We start from the raw sequence: 27,275 nt of genomic DNA, 5'->3' as shown, positions 1-27,275 counted from the left end.
CAATCTTTAATATGTGGCTCTACCTCCTCCACATCTCTTCTACTCAGGTACTTCATACATGAAATGTACTCATTTATCATCTGATTCTTACTGCGACTGATCATGAACAGATTCAAATCTTACCTTATCTGAGTCATAAAAGAGTGTTTGTAAATAACAATTTTCTAGTTAAATTCATTATTTACACTTTTTACACACCGTTATAAAATGCTATATAAGTACAGCGTGAAATTATTTGAGTTGGTAAGTATGCGGAGAAAAAAAAATGTATCAGTAGAATTCATTTAAAATTTAATTTAAATACTTGTAAATTGACCTATTAACATAGAACTTATTCGACAATAATTTGAGCAGCAGCTAAGAAAGGATCAATGTAGGTATTCGAAATGTGGTGTTGAAGAAAGATGCTTCGGATACCATGGACCGCAAAGAAAACCAACAAAGCAATTTTATACCAACTTCATAGTTACATACATACATCAGCAGCTACAGGAAAATTTTCAGTTACTTTGGTCACATTTCTCAACACCTTCACAGTAACTTGGATAAACTTAAAATTGGGATGATGCCCATGTCAAAAATAAATTATTTCTTAAGAATATAAATATAAATAGTCTTTCAAAATTCGTAAAATTCACGTCCGCTGTTAGTTTGCTAAATTTAAATTATCGATATAACTAAAAAGTACTATGCGGGCGATTACCTAGCCATTCCTGACCAGGTTTTATGTTGCACCATTGGTCTTGGTCATAACCGCAATGAGAAAAGCCGAGAACTGTTAATTTAATGTATAAGTCCTGCAAATTGTTAATGCGCTCGGCTGCCGTTTTAGTGACGTCAGCACTAGACTGAAGAGCTGATGGTATATTTTTATTTCGGCTGATGTCGAAATGACGTCATTTCGATGTTAATGAGACATGGTTCCAGCGCAATAGCAATTTTCAGGACGTATAAGTGTTTCCAATATTCGACAGAGCTAAAGCTATAGACTTATAAGAAAATTTTCTATTTAAATGTGCCAAAATAAAAATATTTATTGCTTTAAATAGTTACTTAATTTGGTTAATTTTGAAAGAAGTATATTATGTTTATGTATTTGTAAAACGCCTAGCCCTTGTAAGATTAGTAATGAAAATAGAAAGGAATAGGAAGATCTACGATTTTCCAAATTAAGTCCAAACATCTATACTAATAATTACAGTGGACCCCCGGTAATCCGACAAACATTTTGCAGGGCAGTGTCGGACTATCGAATTTGTCGAACTTATCGAATAGCGGATTATAAAGTACTGCCTAAGACCCCCTATACTCCGGAATTTTTTACAACAGAGTACCTTGTAATCCGACAATTTACAGATCTAATGACAAGATTCTATATGTTATTATGTACTCTGAAGTACAAATCATACTTCATTATGTATTCAAACTTCAAATTCAAACTAAGCAATCAGAACCGAAACAATAACCTACGCGTCGAGCACAAGAGTGGTGGTGCGTCCAAGTTATAACTTATTCAATCATACATTAGCGAAGATTATCAAAAAAATATTCAATAATAAATAATAGACCTTGTCGGATTACAGGGGGTGCCGGATTAGATAGGGGCTGGATTACCGGGGTCCACTGTATTATAAAATGTGAAAGATGTGTCTGGCCTGGCTGTCTTTTAATGGCTGAAAAAATAAGTTTTGCAAATTGGTAGTCTTGCATATCAAATTAAAGTTGTGAGGGTCTCAAATATGTTTTACTATTATTTTAAAGTGAACAATTTTAAAGTTATTTAAGACAATGGATAAACTTGATCGTTCTCTCCACCATATCTCCGAAACTACTAAGCTAAGATTTTGAAAAAATACGGAAAATAGTTCTTTACTTTTAGATTACAGGAAAGCCTATAAGAAGTCTATGGTCTTAAAGTAACATTTTAAATTTCTTAATATTGTGCGTACAAAGTACAAACTTACATGTTCATCGTATGGAACCGCAGGAACCGTCACTACACAAGTCAACACGCACATGTCTGATTTTTTTTACTTTTCATTACCTACGGAACACTGTTAACAACTTTGTTTGTAATTTTGGTTCATGGTGAGAAAATGGACATGGTTAGAACTTTTTTCATTTAACAATAGAATAATATTAACAATAGAATAGATTGTGACAAGAAGAAACTTGATTTGACCGTTTTTAGGGTTCCGTACCCGAAGGGCCCTATTATGTCCGTCCGTATTTCTGTCAGCGGTCTGTATCTCGTGAACCGATAGGTAGAGAATTGAAATTTTCACAGAATATGTATTTCTATTGCCGCTTTAACAACAAACCATAAAAATTTCAAAACGAACGACGAACGAACATGAAATTAAAAAAAAGTCGAATTTCTTACGATGGACTTTACCTGTTTTTTAATATAAAATAACAAGAGTTGAGTTTAGGAGTTAAAACACTCTTAAGTGCATTATTGTACTTAGGTTTATGATCTTTTAAATAATATTTTACTTACTAAAAAGTAGTGTTCGGATTAAGTACATTAAAATTATCGGGGTTTGATTATGAAATCAAACACTTGAGCTTCAGAATAGTTAATCCAATAAACGTTTTACCTAAGCTTACCTTGTACATATTGTAGATTTTATAGGTTCTGTCACGATCGTCCGTAGCGACTTGAGTGGATTCCATGGTGACTCATCAATTATATAGAGCACTAGCATCCAACCTAAACTGTCCATTTACTATGTCTTTATTTTAACAGTAATTGTATCTAATTATAACCTTAGGCTTATTTAAATGTTTTTTTAAAATTAATGTCATAAAACTAATTTAATACTAAGAATTGGTTGGAATAACAAGAGCTATAAGATTATAAGTACAGTACACAAGTAAGAACAGGTATTAAATATTTCTATGAGTTTAATTGGCAAAATTGAATGTTGATTTCAAAAACTTTAAGATGCTATTAGATTAGTGGCTAGATAATTTAAAACGTTTGACTATAAAACAATGTATTATCAACACAATTCCTTCCTTAAAATTACAATTAATACAATTCTTACGTAAAATAGTTGTTTGTTTATAAATGACAATTGATTGAAAAACTTGTATTGATGGGAATACGCCGATTGTATAAATCGGCGTAAGTATAGTAATTACGGTAGGTATTTATCAATGGAGCTGGTACGCGTAAAGCGAGGTGTCGTCGCCGGCAGCGGGCGAGCGTGCAGCGAGCACGTGTCCGGCGGGGCACGCGGGCCTGTCGCGGTGGGGCACACTTCGGCTACGGAATCCGCGAGGGAGCACCCGCCGGAAACCGAGGTGTACCGGCGCTCCTCGAGTACAGAGAAGTGGCGGCCCGCGGCGCGCCCGCCCCGCGCACCCCGCACCCTGCAGCCCCCACACCCGCATGCACTCTGAAGCCTCCACCGCCGCTCACCCCGCATTCTATGCTCGCCTTAATCGCGAATTAAGGTTCCAGAAATGTTTTCTGTTGAGTTTAGAACTTAATTTGATGACATTCATTACTTTAGTGCCTGTAATCAAATACATGACAAAATACATCACTAAAACAAATGAAGATATAAGTTAGTATGAATAAATAGGAAACATGAATTTGGACCTACGCTCTTTAGTATGAGGATTACAAATCGAGCGCATTTTGAAAAATATTTTGTAACGAGCTTATGCTCGTGATTTCGTCCGCGTGGACTACAAAAATTTCAAACCCCTATTTTACTGTTTTTGACTTTTCAGAAACCCTTTCTTAGCGGATGTCTACGTCATAATAGCTATCTGCATGCCAAATTTCAGTCTGATCCGTACAGTAGTTTGAGCTGTGCGTTGATCAATCAGTCAGTCAGTCAGTCAGCTTTTCCTTTTGTAAATATATATATATACATGTATATAAGATAATGATTTTTAATTTAATTCTTATCTCCTCTTAGTTTAATGACATTTATTATTTAGTGCTTGTAATTAAATATGTAATACATTTATATACCTAATGTTTTCCATGCACTTTGGTTTTTTTAGATACGGATTAAGCAATAAGCATATCATCAGTAAAACATTTCACTTAAAAAGTTTGTGTAATACATTTACATTAATTAGTCGATAGAATGGGTAAGCTAACTCGTGCGAAGACGGGGTAAGTCAGCTAGTTCTATCTAAATAAACAATAGACCTACGTTATTCGATAAGACATCACACATGGGTTGAAAAAACGGGAATTTATAATATTTTAATCATTGGCTTATTTGTAGCAAATATTGCGTAGCGTTGTAGCAATCTCGTAGCTTAGAAGTTAGGTCTACGAAAAATGAAAGAATAAAAATATTAGTTAGGGACATCACTGGTTAGGGATGATTTTTCAATCGCCTACTAAACTTTAACTGATGAATATATTATGGTTAGGGAGGCGAGGTAGCTAAATGGCGTAATTCAACGGCGCCGTCGAGACCTATCAAAATCGAAAGATAAAATAATTTCGAAAAGAAAAGCTCGTATGGTAAAAACCATTTTAGCGGTGGGTTTGGCGTGTACCTACGGTTTTTCAAAAATGTTTAAAAAAACAGTTACTTGGGCATTCTCGAGCGCGTCAGATATTCATACTACGTATGCCCCAAGTGCCTCTGATAACAACGGTATACTAATCTGCCGGTTTGGGTGGTGGGGGTAGGCATATAAAGTAGTCAAAAATGCAAAAAAAAAAAAATTACTCGATCGCGTCAGATTTTCGGAAGGGGTGTTGAGTAGGCCCCAAGGAAGCTCCCTTTAAAAAAACTGACGATTTCGGCGCGACGATAAGTTACGATGAGCGCGTCAGATTTTCATAGGGGAGGTTTATCTCGGTAGCCTGAAAGCATATTTTCTTAATCTGACAAAAATGTTGGTGGGTTCTCTTAATCTGACCGAAAAAGGTTTTTTGGTTTCTTTTTTTCCTTTCTTTCTCCTTGATAATTGAAATTAAGGAAAAATACTGGTAGGACGGCATATTTCCGCGAAGCGCTCAGTCTGTATTACATGTTTATGGCAAATTCCTCTTTTTTGCTTCAATTCTTCACTTCGTTTTGCTTACGGTACGTCCAAAAAACAATTTGAGGATCAACAGGCTATTGAATAATATACATACATGAAACAATGTACATGTTATTGATACTTTTGTATACAGATACGCGTAACTTTTTCCGAGTCCACGAAAATTGTCGAGAAGCTTAAGAAAAAAATAATTTTGAGATATAATAAAAGTCACATAATTTAATTATCGTTATTTCATATCAATTATTTAACACCCTCAGTTTTCGAGATATACTCAAAAAACCGGGAGTTTGAGTTTTTATGATGCTTCATGTCAAAAAGTTTTAACTTTGGACAAAAATGTAAAGAGACCTTTTTTGTGTAAAATAAAATTACCTTTTTTGTTTATTTAAACTTTTTTTTGGTAAAATGTATCGTTCGCGACTTATATGCCGCAACGCGTTTTTCGGAAGACGAAATGGCTCCTCCACACTTCCGGTCATGCGGAAACCGGTAGATTTTGTATTTTTAGTAAATTTTAGATTATATTCTTCAAAATAAAAAAATAAAAAATCGCGCTCGAGAATTCCGGATTAACGTTTTTTTTTACAAGTTCGCGACCCTATAACTCGGCGGCGTCAAGGACTTATCGTCAGATTTGTTAAATTTAGTCTTAAAACACTAAAATCAACCCCCAATATCTTAATCTGACGCGCTCGAGTATTTCAGACTATCGATTTTTTTTTACTAATCTGATCGTCTATCCTAGGCGCGCGTCACTACATATAGAGCTAAATACTTTACAAGGTTGTTCTATTAGGTCTAAGGTATCTCTCATATCTTAAACTGCCACGCTCGAGTATTGCCGAAAATTCCCCTATTCGCCTCCCTAACTATTAGACATTTTATCACACTTCTCATTCAAAAACTGTCAAACCACTTTATTCCTCAGATAAAGTTTATTTGGCGGTTGAAAAATCAGCCCTTAAACTTTTTTTTTTGTAGAACCCAACTCTACGCTACGAGGTTGCTACAACGCAACGCTACGCGGTATTTGCTGCTAATGGGCCAATGAAATTTTTATTTTCATAATATATGGAAAATAATTGAATATGAAAATTAATAGTACTAACTTATGTACCGCATACAGGCGCAGAATATAGGGTCGGTATTATATTATGCAGTTTGCGGAGCCTCAACACGTGCGTATTGAGGCTCCGCAAACTGCATATAAATTTTTACAATTTTCTCATGTTACTCTACCACGTCAACCGTTGTAATCATCATCATCATGATCTACCCATCGCCAGCTCACTACAGAGCACGGGTCTCCTCTCAGAGTGAGAAGGGTTTTGGCCATAGTCTACCACGCTGGCCATGTGCGGGTTGGTAGACTACCGTTGTAATAAGATGTCTTTACTATGATGTCGTCCTAATATTTCTCTTGTTAAATCAACCTCGTATTCTCATTTGAAAACTTGTCATCGTTCGCTCTATCGTATCTCGTGACCTTCATTTTCGGTAGGCTCTAAGTAGCGGAGTGCTAGCGGAATCGCGGCGTTCACTATATTTTTACCCGACTGCACATCGTAAAAGAGTGGTTACGTGCTCACCAGTCTAGACATAGGTTTGTTTGTGGCGCTCTAGTGTAAGAAACGTTTTGAGTGGAAAGTGCTATGCGGACGATAGTACGGATGATGTTCTCTACAAAGGACATGCACAGCTTTCTCTCGCAGCGCTGGAGGAGTGTAGAGCCAAACTTGTGTCTGACATAGAAACCTGCCTAGATAAAGTGTCAGAATGGGGTTCACAGTAGTAGTAGTAGTTCAGTATCGAGATGTTGTTTAAACAGATGTTAAACACGTGCGTTATATTATGGAATTTACGGGTAGGTATCAAAGTTTTTGTATTTTTGGTTAAACGAGAACGCCCCAAACTCCAGAAAAAAAATACTTAACGATGGTTATGAATAAAAACAAAAAAATCCGGCCAAGTGCGAATCAGACTCGCGCACTGAGGGTCCCGTACTACAATCGTATTTTATCAACATTTTGCACGATAAATCAAAAACTACTTACTAGATCTCATTCAAACCAATTTTCGGTGGAAGTTTGCATGGTAATATCATAATATAATTATTTTAGTTTTATCAATCTCTTATTTTAGAAGTTACAGGGAGGGACACACACATTTTACCGCTTTGGAAGTGTCTCTCACGCAAACTATTCACTTTAGCTCAATATCATTTTTGAAGACCTATCCATAAATACACCACACGTATGGGTTTGATGAAAAAAAAAATTGAGTTTCAATTTTAAGTATGAAGAAGCCCAATTTTTTTTTTCTATTTTTGTGTAAAAATTAATGCGGTTCACAGAATACATCTACTTACCAAGTTTCAACAGTATAGCTCTTATAGTTTCGGAAAAAAGTGGTTGTGACATACGGACGGACAGACATACAGACAGACAGACATGACGAATCTATAAGGGTTCCGTTTTTTGCCATTCGGCTACGGCACCCTAAAAAATGTTTGATTACACAATTGACAAGTATAAAAGCAAATTACAGGTGTTGAAGCAAATCCTCGCATTCAACAAAGTGGCGATAAAAAGCGAGTTGACGCGTTCATTCATTGTACACGCCTGACTCCGCCGAGCTCACAGCGTGTTGCTTTCGGCTGCCGAGTTCCACACGCATTCTTTGACAGTTGATAAGCTCGTTTGCCTTCAAATTGCTGAATGAATACACCAATTGCATACCATATTGAGGAAATGCCTACCATTATTGTGTGCGGTTATAGCTCGAAGCCTTTTGCCACTTGAAAGCGTCGCATAAATTAAACGTATAATAATTATGTATATTCATGATCGTTACGTTAGACGTGGTATTTATGGTTGCAGTTTTTAACGATTTTTACTTAATGTAAGGCCAAACTATGGACAAGGATTCGATATCCGGTAGGGTCTTACAAAGAAATAATATTTTGTAAAGTAGTTTAAAGGTCAAATCACCTTCAGACCATGACGATAGAAAATTCATGGCTAGAAATAGACTGCTAAAGTGCTAGCTAAAGTAGTAATATAAGCTTTACCGTTTGACGACGGACACTGGACAGGCCAGTATAATATGAACCTATAGATAACGCTACAATAAGTGGTGATATGGTTTTACCCCGGGCACATGCCTCTAACTTTTCAGAGTTATGTGCGTTTAAAGCAATTAAGTACCTATCGCTTGTTTTAACGGTGCAGGAAAACATCGTGAGGAAAGCTGCATGGCTGAGAGACTAACTCCATAATTTTCTCAAAATCTGCCCATCCCCACTTGAACAGCGTTATAGACTATGACCAAACCCTTCTCACTCTGAGAGGAAACGCGTGCTCAATAATGAGCCAGCGAGAGTTCATGATGACAACGAGATAACAGCCTCAGTGGAGAGGCAGTTCAAATTGGATAAATACTGGAAGAATTGGCTTGTAAGGACTGAAAAAACGTTTCAGTTTTGTAAATGTTAATGAAAAGACGTGGTATTTGTTTTCATTGAGACTGAACACAAACACGGTAGTGGCGCACGAGTGCAGGCGGGCTCTCGGGCTGTCGGCTGATGGCGGGGTCACTTAAAGTTAGTGTCGGCTCGTAAACGTATCGGGCGGGGGCTACCGCGCGCCCCGCGGCGACCGCACTCGACACGCCGCACGTCGCCGACGCTGAATCGCACCCATTCACACTATGGCGTAGCGTGGACATACCCGCTACAATATTTATTATTTTACTCTTCTTATGGTGGGGCTTCATTAGCGGGCGAATATTCGTGTCGCGTTGTCGTGCCAAAAACATCGTCTACGGGTAAACGCGATGTTCTTGTCTACATCTACGCATGTTGCTACGCAAGACTATGTTGTCGCGACGAAACCCTTTGATGCGCGCCCGTTACCGACAGTGCCGCGATGACGCGACGAATGGCGTACGAAGCGATTCGCTTCTTTGTTTCTACACGCACTGCTAGAACATGGAATGCCATTCCGGCTTCCGTTTTCTTCGCTAACTAAAACTTTCGTAATTCAAAAGAAGAGTAGGTAAATAGGCACCTTCTAGACAGGCACGCTCCATCTTAGGCCGCATCATCACTTGCTATATGGTGTAATCGCAGTCAAACGCAAGCCTATATAGTTCTAAAATACTACTGTGCACCATATGGTTATCTCAAAACTTTAACATTAGCAGCACTCGGAAGATTAACACAAATATTGATGCAAGAATCTACAAAATCAATCCACGTATTCAATCTGTAGAGCGTGGCGCCACAAAGGAACAAAAAAGAATTGATGTAAGACATAACTACTCTATAATAACTAATATTACATTAGACTACTTTAACGTCGTTTACGTTACCGTCGTTATCTGAGCTTGCATGTCAATCCGCCTTCACTCCTCTCTTCAATAATGTAAACTAATAATATAACTTGGTTGGTGGAATTTCAATTGAATGTACGTACATACATACCCATTCAGTTATACGCATTTTAATTTTCTTCGATATTAATCGAGGTATTTGCGAAGGAAGAAGGGGTCTACGGGCTAACTACGGTCTACTTATTATTCTAAAGCTCAAATCTTATTGGCTTCTAGAATATAGTTAGTTAAGATTAATTCTTACTGATATTTTGTAAACGATTTATGAGATATATTTTTAGCAAAATATTAGTGTAGGTAGACATCTGAGCATGCGAGACAACTATTAAATGCAATGGTTTAGAAGCACAATTAGATAAACACCGCTGTTTTACTTCAGTTATATTTGTGTAGATTTTGAAATTTTTCGGAATTAGCTACTAAAGTTCAATAAATTCTTCATAACTCAGCTTAAATCCAACCTACCCAAATTGGGCTCTAATGAAGATAAACATTTTTTTTTATAAAATTTTATAAACAAAGCTACAAACGACATATGTTTATGGGGGGATCTAGAAAAGTAATCACAAACCATCTCAAAAGTTCAAGAAAATTCTTTCGCAAATACGGTGGCGTGTCCACAACAGCTCCCCTGGGAAAGGCGGCGGCGCTCCGACAACAGACAGCGGGTGTCAGCCGCCACGTGCTACCCAAGGCCACTCGCTTAGTGTCAAGGTCATTGCCACTCCAGCTACACGCGGCACCCACGCTTCTGCTGTCACCACAAATAGACCGACCCACTCGCAACAACCTGTGCCCCGCGACAACTACACCACGCTTCGATAGACTCGCTCCGCAAGACAAGCCGGATTCGATTTCTCTCATAATCGCCCATAATCGTCCGTGAAACACAAGTAATGAATCAGACTCAATAGGAGCTGTGATGGTTTAGCAGTTTGTGTCTCTCCTTACCAAGAGTCGCTCTTCGAAAACTAGCTGGATATGATATCTATATCTATACATCAATACTGACTTTATAGATACGAAAGTTTGTCTGTCTTCTAACTTTTAAAATTATATACTTATTTGGACAATCGACATCGAACGAGTCGTAGGAAGCCACTGGAATCAGGCGGTGCAAGACCGTGGATGATTTTAACGATATTCTTACCAAGCGTCGTTACTCCGTAGACAAGCTGCATTCGATTTCTTACATAATCGGCTATTCCTATTATGAAACACAAGTACCTAATGAATCAAACTCGATAATAGGCGTGAAAAGTTAGTGATTAAAAGTGCCTGGACCTTACCAAGGTTCGCATGTACGAATCCAAACCTCAAGAAAACTAGCAAGAGCTTAGGTTACATAGGTACGATTCCGAACAGCGTGGTTCGGAATCATACCTTAAGGAAATTCGGTCAAGCGACTGGGTTGTCGCGCTTTGATGTTCGAAAATTCGAATTTAAACTCATCTGCTAACCAAACAAATTCAATACCAATCGAGAGAAGGAAGCATAGGAAACCAATAATGTAAGGTTGCTTATGGAAATCAGATGACTGTAGGTATTAATATATTATTTAAAGCTCAGCAACCGTGACCCTTGTACGATTTTCTTATTTGTTGAATACATTTTCTTATTCCTTATGATTCCTTCTCTCAATTGGTATGGAATTCGTTTGCATATCAGATGGGTGACAAAGGATTATTCTAACTTAAATATAATTAAAGGTAGCCTTGATATGAAATTATATTATGAAACCCATAAATTATGAAATATTCATCAAAAACACCTTTCATCTAATGATCATATACGAGTGAAGGTTCTAAAGCGGGATCTTTAGGTAATCTAAATAAATAGACCTTACACTAATCGGATACCAATACGAAAAATCATTGTACCACAAAACAATAATGGTAATGCCACAATTACCACATCGACATAAACTATCCTATTTCGCTATCCCGCCGAACGATACCTCTTATTTTTCGGGATAAAAACTATGCTATAATTGACCCAAAATGTTATGCCAAGTTGCGTTCAAATCGATTTAGCAGTTTCAGTATGAAGCATAGACTTATTATGTATGAAGCGTGACCAGACAGAATGACAGACAGACAAAAATTAAATTTAAAAAATCTTTATTTTGCTCCATAACCACGATAATAAAGCTTCCCCGATTAAACTATCATTTTTTTTTAATTTACAGAACTTTTATTATAATTATAGTTAGATTGTCATTTTTTGTAAACCAGTAGCAGTACAATTATTAATAATAATGTAAAAAGATAGGTCGGTATAATAGGTACGCTTATTTTCTATTTTATTACAATTGCAACAATATAAGTGTTCTTCGTAACTCAATCTAATTTCATTCGCACTTGGCCGAGAAACTTTAACAACTTTTGTATACTTATTCAAACTTTGCTGGTTTTGGCTGCTTTCCAGAACATGGTTGCGTAACAAATTTTTAAGTAAAATTAGTTTAATAATTCTTATCGCAATATCATAAGGAATCACAGACATTTTTTAACTCGTTTTTCAACTAGATATTTTAGTAAAGTATTTTAGAAAAAACCGATAGACGTTGGGGTCCCAAGGAGCTAAAATGGCGACCTTGTACCGAGAAGCGAAACCTTGAAAGATTTGTGTTTTGTGGTGCAATAAAGAATATACATACATATAAGCCGGCCGAAATATCTGCGAACCTGGCTTAGTGACGTCATGCAGCGCGCGTTGCCACCCAGTACTGGATAAACGAAAACGGGCGAGTTGCGGCGAAGCGCGAGGGGAAGCGCATTCCAGCGAGGTGCGTAGATATTTCCGCCAAGTTATACATAAGTACATGATATCCAACGAGTTGCAGGGAGCCGCTACATTCTGCAAGTGGACTGTGGAAGTCCCTATTCTTATAGACCTATGTCCAGCAGGGTTAGCATGGGCGGGGATATAATTTTCTCCCCAGGGAAAGGATAAAATCTTTATCCCCTCCGACAGCTTTATCCACTCTCCGAGCATGGGCTCACGGGTGGATATAATTATCCACAGTGAATAAAACGGGGGACTTTTCGGTTTTTGGATCTTTTCCTTTACCTTTATTGGGTTAATGGTAATTGGTATTTGGGACCTATGTTGGGTTTATGTTGGGGTTCCCAACCATATTCCAAACATAACCCAAACACAACCCAAACATAACACAAACACAACCCAAACATAACCCAAACACAACCCAAACATAACCTAAACCCAACAGGTACCGCGAGACAAGTTCTATGAGAATAAACTTAAACCCACGTCTAATGTCGAGGATAAAATTGTCCCCGAATTAGGGATAAACTTCTCCTCTCCCCTGTTGCCGTGCTTTGAGAGGTGGACAAGTAAATTTTATCCCTCGTCAGTGGATATAATTGGGGGATAAATTTTTTGTCTCCTGCCCATGCTAGGGGGGCAGTACTGGATAAACGAAAACGGGCGAGTTGCGGCGAAGCGCGAGGGGAAGCGCATTCCAGCGAGGTGCGTAGATATTTCCGCCAAGTTATACATAAGTACATGATATCCAACGAGTTGCAGGGAGCCGCTACATTCTGCAAGTGGACTGTGGAAGTCCCTATTCTTATAGACCTATGTCCAGCAGGGTTAGCATGGGCGGGGATATAATTTTCTCCCCAGGGAAAGGATAAAATCTTTATCCCCTCCGACAGCTTTATCCACTCTCCGAGCATGGGCTCACGGGTGGATATAATTATCCACAGTGAATAAAACGGGGGACTTTTCGGTTTTTGGATCTTTTCCTTTACCTTTATTGGGTTAATGGTAATTGGTATTTGGGACCTATGTTGGGTTTATGTTGGGGTTCCCAACCATATTCCAAACATAACCCAAACACAACCCAAACATAACACAAACACAACCCAAACATAACCCAAACACAACCCAAACATAACCTAAACCCAACAGGTACCGCGAGACAAGTTCTATGAGAATAAACTTAAACCCACGTCTAATGTCGAGGATAAAATTGTCCCCGAATTAGGGATAAACTTCTCCTCTCCCCTGTTGCCGTGCTTTGAGAGGTGGACAAGTAAATTTTATCCCTCGTCAGTGGATATAATTGGGGGATAAATTTTTTGTCTCCTGCCCATGCTAGGGGGGCAGCAGTGCACGTTTATCGGTTGATAGGTAATGATGACGATGAAGATTTTAGTAAATCCTTCAAATGCAATGTAAAAGTAAAAGGTATAAGCATTAAGCACTTAAAATTAATTGGGCTGAAGGAAATAAAATGGACAGAATGTGAACTATCCTGATTTTATCCATTTCATTGATGCATCTCGATATTATGTTTTGAACAGAAATAAACTGTCTGGCGAATTTTCCTTGTTTTGTAGACGCTTCTAAAACCGGTCTATTCCCGAAGCGAGACTAGTGAATTCACTTTTATGTTGTTTTGTGATAAAGAATAAACATTAACGGTGAAATCTCAATCAAACATAAATATGTACCTGCCTAGTTATCAATTACAATTATTATATAAAAATTAAAGTTAAATTAGAGAGAGAGAGAGAGAGCCGGCGCGTGCAAGACCTTCGTTATTTTATAAAAGCTGAAATTTTCTCTACGTATTGTCCCCAACACTGGGAGGAACGTTTGTTTAAATGTTTGTTTGGATCATGGTGGATTTGGGAGAAAACAGGCAATAAAGGTGTAAAAAATCTTATGTCAAAGTATAAAGAATAGTAAGTATTAGAAATCACGTCATGCATTGCTACTTGCTAGACACTTGGTATCGTGGCAACCCCCTGCCAGACACCCAAGACATATTAAAGTTTAAGGGTGTCTGTCTTTATATTTGTCATTGAAGAGTTCCGTCCTCCATCACCGAAACTATTCATCAGATCTTCACTAAAACATGGGACGTAATTGACAATACAAACTTTGTAAAAAAACTAATTGTCAAAATTGGTGCATATCGGAGTTACTGAGTAGCATCGAGCAAAAATTTATTCCCAAGTCCAGAAGAAAACTATTATTTTTCAGGGTAGTAAAATCTCCTTAACCTTACCTTAAGTTGCTTTCGAATCTGTTCAGTACTTTCGGCGTAATGATGCACAGACGAACAGATAAAAAATAAAATAAAAACTGTTTTTCCTTTTATATCGATAGTTATGCTATGCTTCCTCCAATTAAAATTCTCAAAATAAATTTAATGTACTTATGTACATTAAATTTCAGCCAAAAATCAGCCAATTACAGTTTTATTATAAGTAGGTACTTATAGCACAGAATATTTATAGTTCCTGTAACTATATTGAAAAACGTTATACGTGTCACGTAGGTAGGTACGTAGTGAAAATTAAACTCTCGGTGTTATTTTAAACCCTCGCCTGTGGCTTGGGTTTAGGATACGCCTTGACTGTAATTTTCATACCGCACTTGCAACACAAATACATATTATAAATCCCGTAAATAGTAAGTAAAAGTTTTCATATTTAATTTTTCTCAGGACTGGCACTGGGAAATTGTGATCTTTGCAAAGCGATTGAGTTTAATGTTATTCTCGACGACGTCGAGCGCTTTCAATTTAATTATTTGGGGGTATAATAGCGATGCCGACATCAGTATACATATACTAGCTATCATATTATTACCTAAAGCCAAAACTTTTTATTTTATCAAATCGTTATAGATTTTCTTTTGATAAAGGTACCACGGATTTGCTGTGCAAGTGATTTTAACATACACATTGAAATTGTTGAAAGGTACTTACTAACTCAATTCAATACAATTTTCTTTGCATGCTTCGATAATGCCATTCTAAGAAATCCAAACGCGAAATAGATAATATAATAAAATAAAATTGCTATGCGAATTCGTGAGAAAATTTAAATAAATGACTTTTCTGTTTGCACATAAAAAGAAATATATTGCGGCGCAATGAATGTTGGGGGTGGAGAGTGGGGACAGTCGTGAGGCGAACGAGAGACGGTGCCGGGGAGGGGGTGAGCGGGGGCGAGAGGGAAGCGCGGGGGTGACCCACTTTAACGGGACAAGTAATATTACTTTTTACTTTTAGGTAACTATTTCATGTTTTTATTGTGATAATAACATGTTTTGTACATTCATAAATATTTCCAATTTTATTAAAATGCAATCCAAGCCCATCAATGTAAGTAGGTATGTCTGATATTGCAGTTTATTACCTCTACTTTTTTCTAATAGAGTTAACGAATTTGTTCGTACATAATATTGACCATTAGGTAATATGCAGCAGAGTGCAAAAGCAGTTAAGTGGCTGTACCTACCTATCCACATGTTTCTATATGCTCAATTTTATAATACTTACTAAAGTAATGGTTAATGCTTTTAAAAGCAAAAATATGATAGGCATTTTTATAATGTTAATTTTGTAATTATTTAATAATACACATCGTGACAGAGTGACTAAACATACGCTGATTATTTCAGTAGGCAATGTTGTTCAGCTTTTAAGTCTAATCTAAACAAACGAGTGTGGTTATAGACGCGGCTGTCTTGTATAGAATGTTTATATGTATGCGCGCCCCCATTTCCATATTTTGTACAGGGAGGCGTGTTATTTGTTTGAATTAATTAAGTTTTCCATCGCGTTTTTGTTACGTTATAATAATTTATATTTATTATTAAATTTAATACATTATTTAAATTATGTAAATTACAAAACCATTAGAGGATGCCCACGACTTCGTCGCGTGGATTTAGGTATTTTAAAAATCCCGTTGGAACTTTTGATTTTCCGAGATAAAAAATAGCAGATGCAAAAAAGCGAAAAACGCCTCGATCCGTTGCTCTTTTGCGGCGTGATGCAGTACAAACCAAAAACAAACACACTTTCACATATAATATAGTATTTTTACGTATAATAGGGATAAAGCACCTATATCTCAAGAGATTTTAACAGCCAAATTCAATTTGGTAAAATATTTTCCTTAAGTTTTTAAATTATTGTAACTAAATTGCCCCTATTTATTAATAGATAGGGAACGTTTCGGAGAGTCACTCTATCTAATTGAGAAAATCGTTATCTCAACTTAACACTTTTTTAGATTAGACCTTCGCACAGGCAGATGGAGAGGGCTTACTCTACATTTTATATTGGCATGTCGTAGACCGACGCGATAGCTGGATCAGCCTTAGGTCATCTACACGCACGAAACGTTTCGCGTCATTTTTCCTCATAAGCATGGCTAGCGTTTGGAATACTCTTCCACGGTCTGTATTTCCTACCAATTACCCAGGTATTAATAAGAATGAATAGGCGTCTTCTAGGTCTATTAAATCCAACCCTTGATCAATTACCTATTATTTTCTTACTAACCGTTCATCTTATAAAATATAGGTTACATCGTCATCATGATCAACCCATCGCCGACTCACTACAGAGCACGGCTTTCCTCTCAGAGAGAAGGGTTTAGTACGTATATAGTACGCACGCACCATAGTCTATGCCCCATGCTGGCCATGTGCGGATTGGTAGACTTCACACACCTTTGAGAACATTATGGAGAACTCTCAGGTATGCAGGTTTGCTCACGATGTTTTCCTTTATTTAATTGCTTAAAACGCATATAACTCCGAAAAGTTGGAGGTGCGTGCCCGGGATCGGAACCCCGACCTCCGAGGCGGACGTTTTACCACTAGGCTGTCACAGCTTATAATATAGGTTTAGTTAAATAGAAAAGTATGTATGGTATAGGGTAAATCAATCGTAGGTACGATTATGAATAATGGAAACACATCTTGAAAGATAGGAGGAAGAGTAAGGGTAGATAACGGGTAGCGAGTAGGTATTAATTTAAATGTATAATGGCAGGGTCGTATCTTTTATTCTAAGAATACTTTCAATGGTATCAAAAGAAAAAAATAGGTAGATAACATGTAAGTAAATTTTTAACGATAGTTTATAGACAGAGAGAGAGAGAGAGAGAGAGAGAGCCCGCGAGGGCCAGATCTTCGTTATTTTATAAAATCTGAAAGTTTATCTGCGTATTGTCCCAGCACCAGAGTAGAACGATCAGCGACTATAAAGTTTGAATCATGGTAGCTTTGTGAGATAACAGGTAACAAAGGTGTAAAAAATCTTACGTCAAAGTATAATTTTATTTCTAAGAAAATATAAAAAAATTACACTTTATACTTTGACGTATTTTTTTTTACACCTTTATTACTTACCTGTTATTTCCCAAAACCACCATGATCCAAACATCATAGTCGTTGACCGTTCATCCCTGTGTTGGGGACATTACGCAGAGAAACATTCAGCTTTTATAAAATAGCGAAAGTCTGACCCTCGCGGGCTCTTAGTTCATTAGTTTAGACATAAATGCAAAAACACAATTATATGCAGTTATTGAGTTAATTATCATATATTATTATCTTTGTACAATCATATATTATAATCATATATGTATGTATAATCATATTATATTATTATCTTTGTACGTATATTATTACTTGTCCTAACTGATTGAAATGACTGACTGATCTATCTACGTGCAGCCTAAACCACTGGCACAGCCACTGGGGATATAAACTTGAAATCTTGACAATAGGTTCTGCAACAGAATACAGGAATATAATAGTTTATAAACAAATTAAAAATATGCGATAGTTACGATTTTTTAACTTCAACGTTTGCCAAGGTTTCGACTTTCGCCGCAGATTTTTGGACTTTCGGAAGAAACATTAGTGGTTTTCGGATTTCCGCTGCGGGTCTTGCAGTACCTACTTATTAGGGCCTGTGGAGGAGTCTCCTCTCATTATGTTGAACAAATTTCGAACATCCATACAACTTGCATATATTATTATTGTTAAGATAATAAATGCGAAAGTGCCAAGTTTCGTAACCCATCCGCTTAACCGATTTTGACAAAATTTGATACAGAGATAGCTGGATCCCAGGAAAGGACACAGGCAGGCCAGGCTACTTTTGGTCCCGGAAAATTAAAGAGTTCCCACGGATTTTTAAAAAGCAAGTTAGGCAAGAAATAACACATTTTTTTCATGGCAGCCATTTTGAAAGTTTTATTATTAATTGTTGTACAGCGGCAATAGAAATACACATTCTGAGAAAATTTCAGGCTACTTAGTTCTAGAGATATAGCCCGCTAACACAAACAGACAGACAACGGATGGACAGGGAGGCTAATAGGATTCCGTTACGGTACGGAACCTTAAAAAAAGTTCATTGGTGTTTGCCAAAAAGTATTTCCACCCAACTCAGTGTACTGTGTAACAGCGGGGCACTTTCTGTGCTCCCGAGATCTTGTACGAGGTTCAACTAGTCTACGCCCGGCCAGACATCCTCATACTTAGGCAATATAATGAACACTTAGACGTGTACATGTGATGTTTTAAGAACGAAACGAAGACGAGTGCTCGTTTATAAGCGTGATTTAACAACTCCAGCATATTGATTTTTACGTCGCCGTGGGCCACCCCCGCCCCGCGGGAAGAGTTGTGCACGGGGGTAATGCTAAAATGCTTGTTCCCCTATTTGAGAGTACATACTGGTGGGACGTTCAACTGCGCCCTCCGATGTTTTCCTGAAATATTACTACTGGATTCTATTATACTAATATTATAAACTAGCTGACACAGCGAACTTCGTACCGCCTAACAGTAGACTCTTTTTTTTTAATACTTACAATTTTTTAAATTTTTCTTTCCGTAAGAACCATTGAAGTACGAGACTTCAAGGAATATTATTAAAAAAAAATAGTGAAATCGGTTCAGCTGTTCTCGAGATTTGCGCTTAGCAACACATTCAGCGATTCATTTTTATATATAGAGATAAGATGATGTCCGTGACTTCGTACGGAAGCTTACGCTGTACGTAAGGTGAATAATGACGTCACAATCCGTAAATGACAAATTTTGACAATTTTTTAACATTAAAAAAATTCTGCAAATCGGTCCAGTAACCTGGAAAAAATCGATGTAAGTACATACATTAAAAAAAGTCGAAAAAAAACGGGCCGAGTTGAGAACCACCTCCTTTTTGGAAGTCGGTTAAAAATAGAGTAATTTCTGAGGGAAAATATTTTTTATGTAAAAAAATGGAAAAATATTTGTTGTTTACACCTTGTGACGTCATTAATCGTTTTTCGAACTGCGTGACGTTAATGAATAAATATTTTAAAAATAAACAAAATTCATGATTTTTTAAATTATTCTCTAATTTTAGCCCTATAAACTGTCACTATAAAAAAAAATCACGTATCTAGCTAGTAACGGGCCGTTATGCTTTAATTTTGAAGTAGATATGCTCTAGGTGTCGTTTTACCACAAAATGGATAAACGAGATTCCTTATGATCATAAAAAAGGAAATTTTGTGGTTACAATTTAAAAAGTCGACGCCATTTTGATATTCTTTGTTATTAGATCAATGCTTGCCATCTATTTCCTTTGTATGATCAATTTTTTTCTTGTTCTTGAACTGAATTTTATTAAAATCAATATAATTAGACAGGGTTTCTTTTCACTTTCTCGTCATCATAAAAAAGGAACTGTTAGAAAATTTTGAAAAGTCGACACCATTTTGAAATTCTTTTATATATTATTCGACCTAAATCAATATCTAAAATCAAAATCGATACTTGTGATGATAAATTTTTTTGAGACATCATTTTGATTTTTTTTGGGATTGTACCAAATTCTTTCAAAATCGACAAAAAAAGATACTTATTTGAAGTTTTAATTTTAAATGTTCTTTTTTTTAAATCAATTTCAGTTGTTCTCAAATCTAAAAACTTTCCCTGGTTTCTAATTTCATTTATAGTTTTTTCATATTTATAGATAGCTTTACAAAAATCACCATTTGTAAGAGCTCGAATAAAATGTGCATAAAAAAAAGTGCTATGGAAAATATGGAAAAACCGGTTAGCTGTAGTTGTATGTCCCCGCGAGTTTGTTCAGCCCCACCCGCGCACTTTTCAGTGGGCCGCCCGCACCCTTCGCTGCACCCCATGTGTTATTCTCCTCCGTCCCGCGCCGGGACGCTCCTTCATTTTACTCCAATTTACAACTGAAAAAATTCAAACAAACATTTCCTAAATTAAATCTCTATTCAAGATTGAAATTAATTTTGAAAATGTTCCATTACCAAAGGTTTTTCGTCGTTTTTCGTCGTTCCAAAGGTAGAATACCCGGCTGGATATTAGATCTCTTGTAAGGATTTTTACACTCCGCGACTTTGAGCTGTCTGAAACCACCAGTTTTCAATATATCCTGTGACTCGTTTGATGCCATCTATGCATATAGTGGAGAGACTGCCAAACTGCGCTTTTTGATGTGGCGTCACTACTCTTGCCCCTTAGAACCTCTACGTCCATCGACCCTTCGAGCGACCAACATTGTGCTAACTTGTACAAGCCAACCTTCTGTTTGTTTAAGGATATGTTTTTCTCCCTGACATATCCGTTAAGGATGAACCTATAGCTGGATGCGTAAAATCATTTTATTAGTACAGTGTTGGTACTCCTACGAAACCTTGAGACGACTTAGGTATTTTTACGAAAGACATTGATGTCGATAATTTAGATCTTCAAACTGACTGTCATTGTTCGATTGTCGCATAATGGTGGGTGTTGCGCTCTATTACAAGACAAATAAAAGAGGCCCCCTTTTTTCTGTAGCTTATCCTCCAGTCAAATCATGGTCAGTATTTTAACTGATCGATCGACTGATTTATCCAGCAGACTTTGATAATAATAAAATTACCCTCCTACATCAATGATAATAATTACTGATCCATTGTTCTTGAAAATGTGGATTCTTGGTAGCTTTTGAAAGTTATGTAGAACCTATTTTATTATGATATGATTCGTAATATTTTATACGTTTTCGGAGGAAAAACAGAATACATCTACTATTAAATTTAGGTACCTAATAAAATAGCGGGAGGGAGCCACCCCAATTTTACTGCGATTGAAAAGGAAAGCTTTTAAGAGCTTTTTGTTTTGTAATTAATGTTTTTTTTGGGTTAATGTTTGAGATTAATTTTTATTATCTGGTTTCTGTAAATTATATTTAAAATATTGTTATTTTCCGATATTACTATTAAGTACCTACCTACTACTTTTTTAAACTTCCTGCATACAATCCTTTATTTTCCGGGGAAAAAAGTACCTACCTAGGTATGCATGAATCTTTCTTTAAAGTCGTTTTAGATGTCACGCAGTAACAAACAAACAGATACACCTTTGGATTTATGATCCAACTAGCTCATGCCCGCGACATCGTCCTCATGGACTACACAAACTTCAAACTTATATTTTAGCCCCTTAGGGGTTAACTTTCAAATCCTTTCTTAGCGAATGTCTACATCATGCTGTGCTTGATAGATCAGTCAGTCAGTGAGTCAGTCAGTAAGCTTTTCCTTTTATATATATACAGACATAGTAACATAAAAATTATATTTATATAGCTACTTCCTGCTTTTGCTAAATTGATTGTGTTGGAGAGAGACCATTCAGGATTGAATAAAAAAGCGGTATCTGTTATGATGACAAAGACTTAAACTTGGGACTAAAACATTTTTAAGTCAACGTTTAATATGTCTGTTTTTTAAAATGTTATCTTAAAAATCGTTCGTTCGTTACGTATCGTTAAATGTTGCGGCATACTTACAATAAATACATTGGCAGACGGAGCAGAGCTCAGTTGGCCAGTTAGTCAGTTTTAAAAATAGGTCCAGCGCCAATGTACCTTCTTAAGTATGATAGAAAGCACGACTGGTGACACTCATTAGATTTGTCCATTTTTCAAGACATTTGCTGTTCTAGTAAATAGCAATATACTAACTGATGCCCGGGACTTAGTCCGCGTGGATTTACGTTTTTCAAAATCCCGCGGGAACTCTTGGTTATCCGGGATGAAAAGTAACCTATGTGTTAATCCAGTGTATAATTTATTTCCATTCTAAATTTCATCCAAATCCGTTTAGCCGTTTTTGTGCGATTGCGTGAGTAACAAACATCCAAACATCCACACTTTCACATTTATAATATTAGTAGGATTAGCTTTAATTTGATAAACTAAATTATGATAGGACGTATAAATAATACTATGAACAAATATATTTAAAATATCACCCTGCTTGAGAAAATATATCAAATTGTGCCTACTTATTCAGAAGATTTCCTTTTATTCGTTTAAATCAATACTTATAATAAAACTGTAACAGGTCAAATTCTGTACATACACTTATAATAAAACTGTAACAGGTCAATTCTGTACATTGAAGATATTTTGAAATTTTTTTTTCGAGGGCACTCTATAATCGATACTGAACCCAAAACTGTAATTTTTTTCATTTTTGTCTGTCTGTCTGTCTATCTGTCTGTCTGTCCGTCTGTCTGTCTGTCTGTCTGTATCACGGCCGCGCATCACGCTGAAACTACTGAATGGATTCCAATGAAACTTGGTACGATTTGAGGTCATACTATGAGGAAGAATATAGGATACTTTTTATCCCCAAATTCAGCACGGTTCCCGTAGGAGAGGGGATGAAAGTTAAAATGTATACTGAGTTGTAATTCATTAACGCGTAGTCCGATTTCATTCATTCTTTTTTTGTTAGAAAGGGGATATTTTAAAGATTGTTCCGTAAATATTTCAAGGTCATCGGTTTTTAACCGACTGTCAAAAAGGAGGTGGTTCTTTTTTCTACATCGATTTTTTCGAGGTTTTATGGACCGATTTGCAATTTTTTTTTTAAAATCAACAAAAAAGTTTTTGTGGTGGTCACATAAAAAGTTCTGGATTCAACTCCTTAATCCTGATGCTGCAGGGTAACTGCCCGCCTGATATCAAGATTCAGGAAGTGTTCATAGTGAATTCATATTGTAGGTACCAAGCAACGACTTTATTCTCAGACTTCAAGTCCCAACTCCTCAACCCTGAGGATGTAGGGTACAGCACTCCTAAACTATAATGTTTCAGGAACTGCGAATGATGCAAAATTAATTTAGGTACCAAGCATAGGCTACATCATTGAACTTCGGATCCTAACTCCTCAATCCTGATGCTGCAAAGTACTAAAGTCCTAAATCGTGGGGATTTTAGAATTTCTGATAGTGAATTCATATTTTAGGTATCAAGCAACGGCTTCACGATGACACTCCCAGTCCGAAATACTCCACCCGAGCGAAGCCGGGGTGGGTCAGCTAGTATCAAATATGGCTTTACAAAGGGAATAACTATTCATAACTTGTTGAGGGATTCGATTTTTATCGAAGCTTTATTTGATCACATATTCTGATATCAAAACAGGTATCCAAACCTTTTTTATACCCATGTTACAGGCACAGCTTAAGATATTATAGACACTTTTTAAAAGCTTGGAACATAGGTAGGTATTTCTTTTTATGTTAGGTGCCCACCGTTAAAAAGCTATTTATGTTCTTTGTGATTTATCTTTTTATAGTTTTGCTGTAGATTCTGAGTATATTGGCTGTGACAGATGGACAAACAGACTGACAGGCACACGAGTGACACTATTAATGGTTCCGTTTTTAGGGTTCCGTACCTCAAAAGGAAAAACGGAACCCTTATAGGATCACTTTGTTTTCTGTCTGTCTGTCTGTCTGTCTGTCTGTCGGTCTGTGAAGAAACCTACAGGGTACTTCCCGTTGACCTAGAATCAGGAAATTTGGCAGGTGGGTAGGTTTTATAGCAGACATTTGGGGAAAAATCTGAAAACCGTGAATTTGTGGTTACATTACACAAAAATTAAATTAAATTGTGATCATGAACTAATAAGTATTTTCAATTTTCAAAGTAATATAACTATATCAAATGGGGTATCATATGAAAGGGCTTCACCTGTGCATTATAAAACCGATTTTTATTTATTTTTATGCATCATAGTTTTTGATTTATCGTGCAAAATGTCGACCTAATACGACTGTAGTACGGAACCCTCGTTGCGTGAGCCTGACTCGCACTTAGCCGGTTTTTTATTTCATTCGGACGAACGGAAACTTAAAAACCTTTCCATTCTGGCATTCATTCATAGCATATTTCACTAAAAATGTTTCTCAAGTAAACTGAAGAAATGCAGGTGTGCTGATTTTCAACGACTTAACAATATTTAATACGGTAACATATTTTGGCATACAGAATAACAAAACCCAATCAGAATAGGTCTCATTTCCAAAACCGAATACAAATAATAATAACAACGTTTCCTTTCACCATGAATCTCACAAGGGCCATCTAAAGAAAAGGGTTTAAATTGTTTCTCGATGTTAATAAATTTTAAACAGATAAACCTGTACATCTCGAGCTCACGGCTTAAAAAACGAGTAACGTGAGTGTAGAATCCAGACGAAAAAAGTAGTCGCGCAACATTTCACAAGGCACAACGGCCCGCTGCACGCATTGTGTGCCTAACAATATACTGCCAGGACGGCACACAATAACCTACAACCTTCCTTTATGTAGCCTAATCTAATTATATTCGCGAATATTGCATTCAATATCAGTTAATTATAGTCTCTGAACGGACTCTGTTATTCATCAGAAACTGAGCTCAATATAAAAAAAGACTTTCTACTTTATATCTACATCTGACTTCGTAGGGTTTTAAGGGTTCCGTACCCGAAGCCTATTACTAAGCCGCCGCTGTCCGTCCGTCCGTCTGTCAGCAGGCTATATTTCGTGAACCGTATTAGGTAGCACCTAGTTGAAATTTTCACAAAATGTTTATTTCTATTGCCGCTGTAACAACAAATGATAAAAAATTAAAAAAAGAAATAACTTAAAAAAAGTTTCTTCTCTATTTCTATACCTATCATTTCTATATTTAAAGTACGGAACCCTTCGTATGCTAGTCCGACTCGCACTTGCCCGATTTTTAGCAATTAAATAGCACTTCCTTTAACGACGAAGAAAACCTCGAGAGAAAACCCGCATGCTAGAAAGTTCTCCATAATGTTGTCAAAGGTGTGTGAAGTCTGCTAATCCGCAATTGGCCAGCGTGGTGGACTATGGCTAAAACTGTCTCATTATCACCCGTGCTGACCACTACTGAAGTGGTCAGATATTAGAATAGAATAGAATAGAATAGAATAGAATAGAATAGAATAGAATAGAATAGAATAGAATAGAATAGAATAGAATAGAATAGAATAGAATAGAATAGAATAGAATAGAATAGAATAGAATAGAATAGAATAGAATAGAATAGAATAGAATAGAATAGAATAGAATAGAATAGAATAGAATAGAATAGAATAGAATAGAATAGAATAGAATAGAATAGAATAGAATAGAATAGAATAGAAAATAATAGAATGGAATGGAATGGAATGGAATATATTTTTATAAGTAAACTTTTGTTAAAAATGTTTCCTCTTTATTATGAAGGCTTAACAGAAAAAAAACTACTACTAAGGTCTAGTTTTTTCATAACTTCTAAAGATGAATGTTCATCGAAATTTTAAAAATTGAGATGAAAATTAGCTGAAAAAGTCAAAGAACATTTTCAGGCACAAGAAACCATTTTCTTAATTTTGAACGCTTTGATTTTTCGAGATAAAAATCATCCTATGTCCATCTCTCAGATTCAAAGGTATCTCTATACCAAATTTCCTCAAAATCGGTTAAACGAAAATCGGTTTTTAAAAATGTTATGGGGACTCTTTGATTTTCCGGGACCAAAAGTAGCCTATGTCCTTCCGCGGGATGCAAGATATTTCTATCAAATCTCGTCAAAATTGGTTTAGCGGGTGAGCCGTGTAAAGCTTGCAGACGGAGACTTTCGGATTTATAATCTATACAATAATTATTATTATATGCAAAAGGGTGTTTGTTTGTTTGTCCTTTCTTCACGCCCTAATCAACTTGATTTTTGGCATAGAGAAGGTTCAAAGGTCGGAGAGTAACATGGGCTACTTTTTATCCTGGAAAATCAAAGAGTTCGCACGGGATTTTTAAAAACCTAAATCCACGCAGGCGAAGTTGCGGGCATCAGCTAGTATTCATTATAGGTAGATATCCGAATATTTAATGAAAATCAATAGGTAGGTATTATTATTTTCCAAGTTTCACTATTAATAACTTTTATCCTAACAAAATGTTTCCAAAGCAAATAAAAAATGGCTAAGGTTTAAATTGTTACAAAACGTGAGCCCTACAGTCCCACAGGGAGGGGTCGCAAACAGGTTATGACCCCGACAAGTGACTTGCCCGAAGCGTTGAATTCAACTACAATGCAAGACCTTTCAGCCCTTGACGTCTGTCCCCTATTCCCTCATGTTATTAAAGGGCAGGGGAAGCCAGGTAGGTCTTCTTAAACTGGCTGCCGCCGTTGACTCTTTCTGTTTCGAACTAGGATGAGATTGAAAATATGTGACATTCAAATGCAGGTGTTTTTGATAAAAACTATGAAAGTCATTACTAGATAATAAAATAGGAACGGGCTAACGGCCAAAATTAACAATCACTATTATCCATAATCTGTCGATAGATTGCTTAGCAGCTTAGCAACGTCGTTATTTGTCAAAAATAATAATAGTATTTCTTCATAAATAACAACTAAGTTAAGTTACTTATCGTCAGATTACAGATCTTAGTTATGGATACGTTGAGATGTCGGCCGTTATTGCTGTTTAAGAATTCTAGGTCGTATACCTATAGGTTCATACATTAGGACGTGGATTGTGCTTAAGACTTCTCAAGACTATATTATCTACCTACCCCAAAATATCTGCATAATTATGTACATAATATGAGTTAACGTTTAAACAAATCAAAAATACAGAATAGTCCTTATAAAATAAATAAAAACGAATACTTTGAGTCAATCGCAATATATTAATGTCGTTGTCTT

General features: G+C 36.5%; 1 protein-coding gene across 1 annotated transcript in view; it reads right to left on the bottom strand.

The window, feature by feature from the left end:
- Window positions 1-3,303, bottom strand: part of LOC117996523 (TOX high mobility group box family member 3) — a 40,135-nt gene extending 36,832 nt beyond the window's left edge. Inside the window, 1 exon segment of the mRNA XM_034984585.2 lies at window positions 2,611-3,303. Coding sequence (XP_034840476.1) covers window positions 2,611-2,676 — 66 coding nt within the window. The 5' untranslated portion in view covers window positions 2,677-3,303.
- Window positions 3,304-27,275: the final 23,972 nt, after the last annotated feature.

The sequence above is a fragment of the Maniola hyperantus genome, chromosome 3 (assembly GCF_902806685.2).
Source record: "Maniola hyperantus chromosome 3, iAphHyp1.2, whole genome shotgun sequence".
Classification (NCBI taxonomy): domain Eukaryota; kingdom Metazoa; phylum Arthropoda; class Insecta; order Lepidoptera; family Nymphalidae; genus Maniola; species Maniola hyperantus.
Note: the sequence above shows the minus strand (reverse complement) of the source record. Positions and strands in the feature narration are given on the sequence as shown.